This window comes from Enhydra lutris, unplaced genomic scaffold, assembly GCF_002288905.1.
Source record: "Enhydra lutris kenyoni isolate GAN:26980312 unplaced genomic scaffold, ASM228890v2 scaffoldscaffold28, whole genome shotgun sequence".
In the NCBI taxonomy this organism is placed as follows: Eukaryota; Metazoa; Chordata; class Mammalia; order Carnivora; family Mustelidae; genus Enhydra; species Enhydra lutris.
This window is the reverse complement of record NW_019154112.1, coordinates 27,104,353-27,115,800: the sequence shown is the minus strand read 5'-3', so window position 1 is coordinate 27,115,800 and position 11,448 is coordinate 27,104,353. Positions and strand designations below refer to the sequence as shown.

Here is an 11,448-nt window from a genome sequence, read left to right as displayed (position 1 = left end):
TATAAAAGAAAATACAAGGAGCTATGAGAGAGAATGGGGCGAATTCTTCAGATTAAATGCACAGAGGAATCTCTTGGATAAAATGGCATTAAATGTGAAGAATTTATTCTAGCAAATAATAAAAGGATGACTCGTCCAGACAGAGCTAATAGCAAACACAAATGCCCATAGGTAAGGAAAACCTTAAGGAACTTGAGAGAATTAAATAAGGTTGTTGGTCATTATTGGAGCATAAGAACTAAAAGAGAGTGGAATGGAGTGGGATTAGAAAGGAGCATATAAAAATATCATTCAACTTCTTGCAGATTGGTGTAAAAGTATGAATATTATCTAAATACTTAAGAAATTGACAGAAAGGTTTTGAAAGTAGACTAATTAAGAAGCATTTCTCTTTAGAGGATGGGAAATGTGCTCCAAAAATAACATCCAGGAGCTACATTGGTGGTCTTGAACCTCTCCTTGCTTTCCCTTTACCCCATGACTTTACCTGTCCTTGAAATAATTTGTGAATCCTAACACTGGATAAGGATGTGAATCTAATATGACAATCCAATTATTGGTATATCTGAAAGGTCTATGAAAAAGATAAAATCAAATATTTAGCAATGGAATAAAGGAATTGACACTGGGTAGAGGAGTGGCTGAGAAAGAATAACCAGATAATCAGGAGAAAAATTTTCCAAGCATTATAGAGCCAAGAAAAAAAAAAAAGTGATGTTGTTGTTGTTTTAAATGCATTTTTTATTTTGGAGTACTTTTAGATTTACAGAAACTTTGCTAAGATAGTACAGAGAATTCCCCATATACCCTTCATCCAGCTTTAGTTTCCCCTAATAATCATCATCTTGCATTACTCTGGTACATTTGTCAAGGCTAAGTAATGGGTGTTACTATCAAAACCAATTCAGACTCTATTCAGATCTCACCATTTTTTCCACTAATGACATTTTTGTGTTCAAGGATCTGATCCAGGAGACCACACTCCATTTAGTTCTCAGGTTTTCTTAGTCTCTTCTGGCCTGTAATGCTTTCTCAGAATTTCCTTATTGCTCATGATTTTTACATGAGCAACAGATAATCATGGATTATGTTATTTTTTAATCCTTGTATGAAAGAGATTTCTGTAAAATAAAAAGCAGATCCAAGAGAAAAAGACTTATTATTTGGAATAAAATTTGTAGCTAACATGCTTACATCTGTGCTAATGTCAAATCTGAGTAGATGATGCGGTTCTCCTTCTCTTAGCCCTGCTCAGTCTGTATTGGCATTTAGTAAATTTTGTCTTCACATTCACAGGAGGCCTTGCAATGTTTCTTGACAAAATAATGGCCACAGCTATAGTTTTCCTTCAAAACATTACAGTTAGAAAATTCATCTTCATGTTCACAACTGTTGGCTGGAATAAAAATAAAGAAATTAGTCATTTCATTACTGTTTTCCTCCATAGCAGCAATGTGAATGATAAATTCAATGTAAATAAGGAGAAGACAATTGAGCAAACAAGTTGGTATAACACTACGATGAAAAGGGACGCATTAATCCATCACTTCTTTTAAAATTTGAGCTTTCTGGAATGTTTTTAAAATGAATTGACATATTTTCTTTTCTCAGAAAATAAAGTAAAATAAACTTAAATGAGTTTCTCTACAATTACACTGTCCAAAATTATAGCCTCTAGCCATGTGGTTGTTTAAACTTAAACTTAAATTAATTAAAATTACATAACATTAAAAAATAAATTTTCAGGCTGCTGGTGATACTTGTTACACATCAAGCACTCAATAATCAATTTTTCTAGAGGTTACTTGCACAGGATAGTGCAAATATTGAATATTTCCATTATTGCAAAAGATTTTACTAGACACTGTTGCTCTATCCAGACTCTAGTGACAATATTCTTTCTTTCAAGAGTAAGAAATCATTATGAGAAAATGTAAATGTAAAAACAAGAAGGAATTTCACTATGATTATCAGACATTTCTACTTCGAAGTTCCTCATTGACCACAAATTCAATAGCTCTCAAACTAAATTCATCATTCTACTCCCAAGTGTGGCATTTCTTTGGAGTCACTCCCCAACTCCCAACTCAATTTCCCCTATATCAGAGAAATGAAATTCCTAGTTACTAAATAATTCAAACCAGGAACTGGGAATCAACATGAACTCACTGCTTTTTACTTTTTATCAGCATTTGCCAAGTACAAGAAACAAACACTGGTTTTGCTACTTCCTTCCTATTGCTCATTACTGTCCATTTCTCTTCATTACTTCTGTCCTAATGCAGTAAAAACATCCATTTGTTTTTTTTGAACGCCCATTTTCAACAGTCTCCAAGCTGGCTTCCATTCACTACTGCCAGATTTTCATAAAACACAATTCTGATCTCATTACTTTTCTGTTGAAAAATCTTTCAGTTGATTGCTTATTGCTAACAGGATAAATTCCAAACCCCTTAACAAATATTATTCAACAGAGGAGTAAATATTTTCTTCTTTAATGGATGTATAGCTTTGATATCATTCAATATTCTGAATTAGAGCTATACAATTCACTCAGAAAGAATGGTACAGATCAATCTAGTGAATGCATTTGAAAGGTAAAAATTTCAGTTAATGGGTTAGCTGCATTGTTCATGATAATTTTTTTTCAATTTAAATATACTTTATTGTGTTTGAGGTCAGCCTTAGCTTTATTTATATTATCATATTTAATTTTAATTATTTAACTCATTGAATTTTATACATATATGTATTTTAACATTATATTCACACTAGATTTATTCACTTTTGGTGGCTTGTGAGGTTTTTTTCTTTTTTAAATTTAATTTAATTTGGGGCGCCTGGGTGGCTCAGTCGTTAAGCTTCTGCCTTCAGCTCAGGTCGTGATCCCAGGGTCCTGGGATCGAGCCCCACATCAGGCTCTCTGCTCAGCGGGGAGCCTGCTTCCTCCTCTCTCTCTGCCTGCCTCTCTGCCTATTTGTGATCTCTGTCTGTCAAATAAATAAATAAAATCTTTAAAAAAATTTTTAATTTAATTTAATTTTTTTTCCAGTGTTCCAAAATTCATTGTTTATGCACCACACCCAGTATTCCATGCAATATGTGCCCTCCATAATACCCACCACCAGGTTTAATAATTTTGATAACATATCACAACTAAACAAAAATGCCAATTCTTTGTATTTAAATCCATAACACTAAACATGAAATATATGACACTAAATTTAATCTATTGCTATAATATTTTGAGGCTTCTGTGAGCTAATAATGCTATATGCAGATTTGATTGTCATTTTAAAAGTATGTAAAAATTACTAGCAAACACAAGTGTGAGTGCTTATTAAATTAAACTTGAAAAAAATTAAACTTGATTATTCTAAGCATACTGGGGGGAAATAAAGAATTTAGTATGATAAACTCATTCATTATATAAAGACTGGTGTCTGAACTGAACTGTGTCTTCTCACACTGTTACATCTTGTACATATTTTCTCTTTATAAAATCCCACTTTTGATGTAATTGCATTAACTTTGATAGAAAAAAATATTTAATTGCAATGAATTATTTCCACGGAAATATTTTTATATATGTCCATATATAACAAGTGCATATACATTGATGGTAGATGTTTCTTTAGGTTACACATGGTATCAGGAATTTCATTGCAAATAATACATAGATACTGTGTAAAATTTTTAATTAGACACATCTATTGCATACTGTTATTTTTGTCTTTTGCATGAAGACTTTGTTTAAGTTGGTTACAATCAGAAGCTTTCCTAATTCTTAAAAAAAATTAAAAAAGGAGTCTACGGCTTTTATGATATTGAGGTATGTTCCTTCTATCCCTATCCTGTAGAGAGTTTTTATCAAGAAACAACACGTATTTTGTCAAATGCTTTTTCTGCATCTACTGAGAGGATCATATGGTTTTTATCCTTTCTTTAATTAATGTGATGTATCACACTGATTGACGTGCAGATGTTGAACCCTTCTTGCAGCTAAGGAATAAATCTCACTTGGTCTGATGAATAATCTTTTTAATGTACTGTTGGATGCTATTAGCTATGGTCTTGGTGAGAATTTTTGTATCCACGTTCGTCAGATGATGCTCTATGTAGACAATCCAAAACACTCCACAAAAATTTGTTAGAACTGATACAGGAATTCAGCAAATTGGCAGGATATAAAATATTGATTTTGTTGATTTATTATTCCTATTTCTAAGCACTAAAAATGAGGCAGAAGAAAGAGAAATCAAGGAATTCATCCCATTCAACTGGACCAAAAAAACTTAAGATATTTCAGAATAAACCTAATCAAAAGGTAAAAGCTCTGTACTCTGAAAACTAGAGAACACTTATGAAAGAAATTGAGGAAGACACAAAGACATGGAAAAACATCCCATGGTCATGGACTGGAAGAACAAATATTGTTAAAATGTCTATGCCGCCCAGAGCAATCTACACATTCAATGTGATCCCTATGAAAATACTATCAACATTGTTCACAGAGCTGGAACAAATAATCCTAAAATTTGTATGAGACAGGGAAAGATCCAAATAGCCAAAAAAATGTTGAAAAAGAAAACCAAAGCTGATGGCCTCACGGTGCCAGACTTTAAGTCTTATTACAAAGCTGTTGTCATCAAGACAGTATGGTACTGGCACAAAAACAGACACATAGATCAATGGAACATAACAGAGACCTCAGAAATGGACCCTCAACTCTATGGTCAACTGATCTTTGACAAAGCAGGAAAGAATATCCAATAGAAAAAAAGACAGTCTCTTCAAAAAATGTTGTTGGGGAAACTGAACAACCACATGCAGAAGAATGAAACTGGACCACTTTCTAATACCATACACAAAAATAGACTCAAAAATGGATGAAAGAGGGGCTCCTGTGTGGCTCAGTGGGTTGAAGCCTCTGCCTTCAGCTCAGGTCATGCTCTCAGGGTCCTGGGATCGAGCCCCGCATCGGGCTCTCTGCTCAGCAGGGAGCCTGCTTCCTCCTCTCTCTCTGCCTGCCTCTCTGCCTACTTGTGATTTCTGTCTGTCAAATAAATAAATAAAATCTTTTAAAAAATGGATGAAAGACCTAAATTTGAGAAAGGAATTCATCAAAATTCTAGAGAAGAACATAGGCAACAACCTCTTCGACCTTGGCCATGGCAAGTTCCTGCTAAACACATCTCCAAAGCCAAAAGAAACAAAAGCAAAAATGAAGTATTGGGACTTCATCAAGATCAAAAGCTTTTGAACAACAAAGGAAACAGTCAGCAAAACTAAAAGACAACTGATGGAATGGGAGAAGATATTTGCACAATATATCTTATCAGATAAAGGGTTAGTATCAACATCTATAAAGAACTTATCAAATTCAACACCTCAAAACCAAAAACCCAGTCAAGAAAGGGCAGAACAAATGAACAGATAGTTACCCAAAGAATACATAGAAATGGCCAACAGACATATGAAAAAATGTTCCACATCACTTGGCATCAGGGAAATACGAATCAAAACTATAGTGAGATACCACCTCACACAGGTCAGAATGGCTAGAATGAACAAATCAGGAAACAGCTGATGTTGGCGGGAACTCTTTTTCACTGTTGATGTGAATGCAAACTCTGGAAGACAATATAGAGGTTCCTCAAAAATTAAAAATAGAGCTACCCAATGACCCAGAAATAGCACTACTAGGCATTTATCCAAAGTCTACAAACATAGCTATTCGATGGAGCACATGAACCACAATGTTCATAGTAGCAATATCCGCAAAAGCCAAACTATGGAAAGAGCCCAGAAGTCATTTGGTAGATGAACTGATAAAGAAGATGTGGCATATATATCTATATACATATATGTATATAGATATACATATTAGAATATAACCCAGCCATCAAAAAGAACAAAATCTTGCCATTTGCAACAACATGGTTGGAACTAGAGGGAATTATGCTAAGTAAGATAAGTCAATCAAAGAAAGACAGACACTATATGATTTCACTCATATGTGGAATTTAAGAAACAAAACAGATGAATGTAAGGGAAAAGAAGGAAAAATAAAATAAGTTGAAAACAGACAGGGAGGCAAACCATAAGAGATGCTAAACTCTAGAAAACAAACTGAAGGTTTCTGGAGGGGAGGTGGGTGAAAGGATGGGGTAACTAGATGATGGGCATTAAGGAGGGCACTTGGTGTAATGAGCACTGGTTACTATATGCAACTGATGAGTCACTAAATTCTACCCCTGAAGCAAATAATATAATGTTAATTAAACTGACTTTAAATAAATAATTAAAAAGATAAGAGGTACCCATAGAGAAAAAAAGAGTCAGGTTATTTTATTATATATATTAACAAACAAATGACATCAAACTTACTGCATAGTCCATTGACACAGTGATGAGGACAGCTGGCACAAGTTTTTCCTTTCAGGTAAGGGGTACGTATCTTGCTAATAAGATTACCACTGAAATTTGAAATACAAAATGTCAAACATTTTTCATTTTTCAGTTTAGTTTATACTTCCAAGGTAGCATCTATCATCATATATACCTGAATATTTGGTCAATGTTTTTCATCATATCAAAAAACTGGAAAACTAAAATTCTCAACATATACTCAGGTATCAGTGTTAAAGAAAATAACTTACACATTCACTCATGTCCTTGACCATAATTTCACAGCCTGAACAAATGAAATGGTATTAATAGGGTCCAAAATATTCAGAGTCCATTTTAACAAGACGTTCTTTCTTCCCCAAAAGATTTGGTCAGATTGCTAAATTAGTGAACCCCAAGGTGCTGGATAGTGATAAAACATATCCTTTAGAGAGACAGCACAACTTGGGAGCAAAAAGGTTGCAGTATGTAAATGCTTAAAGTTACATATAATTTTATATTAAAAATGATAATTTCTATAATATGAGTTAAGGAAGGCAAAGCCCCTGGGTAATTTTGCCTTCAAGATGGTGGTATTGAGGGGCGCCTGGGTGGCTCAGTGGATTAAGCCGCTGCCTTTGGCTCAGGTCATGATCTCAGGGTCCTGGGATTGAGTCCCGCATTGGGCTCTCTGCTCAGCAGAGAGCCTGCTTCCCTCTCTCTCTCTGCCTGCCTCTCTGTCTACTTGTGATCTCTGTCAAATAAATAAATAAATAATTTAAAAAAAAAAGATGGTGGTATTGAGGGCACCTGGATGGCTCATTGGGTTAAGCCTCTGCCTTTGGCTCATCCCTTCTAAACTTCCAGGGTCCTGGGATTGAGCCCTGCATTGGGCTCTCTGCTTAGCAGGGAGCCTGCTTCCCCCTCTCTCTCTGCCTACTGCTCTGCCTACTTGTGATCTCTCTTTCTGACAAATAAATAAATAAATTCTTTTTTTTTTTTTTTTTTTTAAAGATGGAGGTATTGAATTGGGGCACCCGGATAGCTCAGTAAGTTGTCTGCCTTAAGCTCAGGTCATGATTCCAAGGTCCTGGGGTCAAGCCCCATATCGGGCTCCCTGCACTGTGGGGAATCTGCTTGTCCCTCCCTACTTCTTGTTCTCTCTCAATCACTCTCTCAAATAAATAAAACATTAAGAAAAAGATGGAGGTAATAATTTTAAAGTAGTTTTTGATGTGTGTTTTTGGTTGTAGGGATGCTTAAAGGTTTTTGAATGTGTAGAGGATTTGTGTGTGAGATTTTTTTTTTTTAATTTTTATTTATTTGACAGACAGATCACAAGTAAGCAGGGAGGCAGGCAGAGAGAGACAGGAGGAGGAGGCAGGCTCCTTGCTGAGCAGAGAGCCCGATGCGGGACTCGATCCCAGGACCCTGAGATCATGACCTGAGCCGAAGGCAGAGGCTTTAACCACTGAGCCACCCAAGCGCCCCTGTGTGTGAGATTTTAATGCTTACGAAAAATGGGAATGTTAGAAAAAACAGTTTTATTAACACTAATCAGTAAGGTATATTGGTCTTACAATAACTAACCTACATCTCATTGATGAATATTATTCAAGAGAGTCAAAGTCTCAATATTACTAAGCGGGCCAAAAATACAAAGCATGCACCTGAATCTCACTCCCTGCACAGAATATAATAACCATGTGTGAGTCCCTGGAAAAATGTGAAATAAGGCACAAACATGTTCTGGAATTTCTCTCATTCCTGCTTTTCCTCATTATTCACTCCAACTCTCACTTCAGATGACTGGCTCCAGATCCTCCTCTCTTAGAGCCAGCCAGTGAGTTTAGGTGCATTCTCCTAGGACCTTTCAATTCTTTTTCTTTTCTTTTCTTTTATTTATTTATTTATTTATTTTAAATTTGTTTTTATTTATTTATTTATTTATTTTTAATTTATTTGACAGACAGAGATCACCAGCAGTCAGAGAGAGAGAGGAGGAAGCTTGATTCCAGGATCCCAGGACCATGACCTGAGCTGAAGGCAAGAGGCTTTAACCCACTGAGCCACCCAGTTGCCTGGACCTCTCAGTTCTTTCTAGTAAACCTTAATAAGTGCTTGCAAGAAAATGGTATTGGGGGTCATACTTCTCACCCTGGAGATCCATATGCTCAGGTTATCTACAGTCTCAAATAAATCCTATAGGAGCCTTGGTTCTAGGGGTCCTCCTGTCTCCATTGGCAAGAAATGTCAAACATTAAAAGAAATTGAGATTAGATCTTCAGTATATCCACAGAATTTATTGTGGGTAAGTTCAGACATAATCCTTGATGAAATAACATATTTCCTGCTATAGGTCAAGACCTTAAAGGATAGTTCATTATAGAGATTTTATGAAGACTTCTGAAAAATAAAGACAAGATTTTGTTCTCTTCTGGACCCTGAAGTACATCAAGGATCTCTTGAAAAACCTTTGAGCTGCAAAAGAATGAATAATCTGTGAGGTAATAATGTGGGTGATTTTTTAGATAAACGGGACAAAGGATATTTTAGCAGGAGAAGCTAACATCTCAATCTGCCATCCCCTACTTGCCACTCCACTACCATCACTTCTTAACCATCAAGCTGTCACCCTTCTAAAGTGTGAAGTTAGTGAGAACCGATGATATCAAATCTAGAGTATTGCTCATAGAATAGCAGTGGGCTCAAGGGAAAGGCAACTGATAGAAAAGATGCCACTTTGTAAATGAGAAAAGAGAGTTTCAGATTTTATACCTGGAATTGAGAACCTGGTCTCTTCCCTGAGGAGTTGAATGTATCTCAACTTAAAAGGCATTTCCAAAGATGTATTCCTTCTGGATGGACCCAGAAGGTATTATGCTAAGTGAAATAAGTTGGACAGATAAAAACAAACACCATATGATTTCACTTATATAGGGATTCTAAAAAAAAATAATAATAAAAAAAATAAAAAGCACAAATATACCCTAAGTACAAGAACAAACTGATGTTTGACAGAGGGGTGACAATGAGGGGGTGGGCAAAATAGTTGAAGGGGAGGGGCACATGGGTGGCTCAGTGGGTTAAAGCCTCTGCCTTCAGCTCAGGTCATGATCTCAAAGTCCTGGGATCGAGCCCCACATTGAGCTCTCTGCTCAGTGGGTAGCTTGCTTCCCCCTCTCTTTCTGCCTGCCTCTCTGCCTACTTGTGATCTCTCTCTTTCTCTGTGAAATAAATAAAAAATCTTTAAAAAAATTTAAAAAAATAGTTGAAGGGGAGTGGGAAGAACAGGCTTACAGTTATGGAAAAATTAAGTCATGGGAATAAAAAGTAGAGCATAGGGACTATAGTCAATAATATTATAATACTTATAATAGCATTATATGGTGACTGGTGATAGCTACAGTTGTGGTGAGCATAGCATAAAGTATAGACGTGGTATTATGTCATACACCTAAAATAATATGACATTGTGTATGAACTATGCATCATTTTAAAAAAATGAAAAAATGATTTATTCCTTTTCATTACTGAAATGTTTTATATTCTAGTTTGTCTACTATACAAGAATTTAAAAAATATTAAATTGCACATAGGATTATCGCATGAAACTCTAAAGTATATACTTACGCAGGACAATATTGGCAAACATAGTAGTATTTTAGAGTCTCTTGATTGGGACAATAGGCAACCCCACATCCAACATGGTAAGAAGAATACCAAACAACCTACAATTTCAAAAAGGAATATAGGAGAGTACATTAAAGAAGAGGGAAAATACTGCAAAAAATAATAGCAACTGTAACACTGAAAAAATGATACTATCATAGTGTATAGCCAAGTTCCTTTTGAAAATATTTGATACTATCATAGTTTGTTCCTTTTGAAAATATTTAATTCAGTTATTGAAGAAAATTGTAAATTTTAAAATATTAAATCTTAACATGGCTTCACTATTTTATCCATTTCTAATTTTGAGAAAATATGGAGTATGCTTCCTTACCAAGAGTTTTGCAAGTGATGGAAAAAGAAGACAACTCTAGATGAAGTACCAGCCAATGCCAGGACTATCATATCTATTCATGCTCTTACCCAAATTAAACATTGGACTTGGTCATAATTTAGAGATGCTTTCATGTTAGAGCATTTGTGGTCAAAGTATTTTCATTTGTTTGTCTTACCTGGGTGTAATGTCCAACAACTGCATTGGAACTCTTAGGTCCTACACCATAGACAAAATCATGGTGCTCATCATACCAGTTTTGGATTGCATCTGACCAGGAAGCAGGGTAACTTGACATAAAGAGATTCTCACCGCATTTTGTACCTAAAGATAAATGGATTATTCTTGAGGAAGCAATAAAACATGCACTGGCAAAAGAAATCAACTACATGGTTTCACTCATATGTGGAACATAAGGAATAGCACGGAAGACCAGAGGGGAAGGAAGGGAAAACTGAAGTGGGGGGCGGAGAATCAGAGGGGGAGATGAAGCATGAGACACTATGGACTCCAGGAAACAATCTGAGGGTTTCATAGGGGAAGGGGGTATGGAGATGGGGTAGCCCAGTGATGGGTATTAAAGAGGGCACACGTTGCAATGTACACTGGGTGTTATATGCAAATAATGAATCATGGAACACTACATCAAAAATGAATGATGTACTCTATGATGACTAACATAATATAAAAATATAAAAAAAGAAATCAACTACATGCACGCAAGGATGTTGCCCTTCAAACACAATGTCTATATTTATAATTGTAATACATAATTAAAAGGGCTTCCGTCCTTCTCAGCTCTAAAGCTGAATGGAAGACAGATCTGTCTAGGGGCACCTGGGTAACCTAGAAGCTTAAGAGGCCGATTTTTTATTTCAGCTCAGGTCTTGATCTCAGATCATGAGGTCAAGCCCTGCATCAGGCTCCCCACTCAGCAGGGAGTCTGCTTGGGGTTCTCTTACTCTCTCTCTCTCCCTCTCTCTCCCCCTCTGCCCCTCCTCCAGCTCATACTCTATCTCTCTCTCTCTAAAATAAATAAATCTTTTTTTTTT

The 11,448-nt window shown here is 35.8% G+C and overlaps 1 protein-coding gene across 1 annotated transcript in view; it reads right to left on the bottom strand.

Annotated features, from left to right (window-relative positions):
• Positions 1-798: 798 nt before the first annotated feature.
• LOC111152332 (cysteine-rich secretory protein 2-like) overlaps positions 799-11,448 on the bottom strand; it is a 36,763-nt gene continuing 26,113 nt past the window's right edge. The window contains exons 6-9 of the mRNA XM_022510829.1: positions 10,575-10,720; positions 10,024-10,121; positions 6,391-6,479; positions 799-1,396 (exon numbers count right to left, since the gene is read on the bottom strand). Coding sequence (XP_022366537.1) covers positions 1,269-1,396; positions 6,391-6,479; positions 10,024-10,121; positions 10,575-10,720 — 461 coding nt within the window. The 3' untranslated portion in view covers positions 799-1,268. The remainder of the gene's footprint in view (positions 1,397-6,390; positions 6,480-10,023; positions 10,122-10,574; positions 10,721-11,448) is intronic.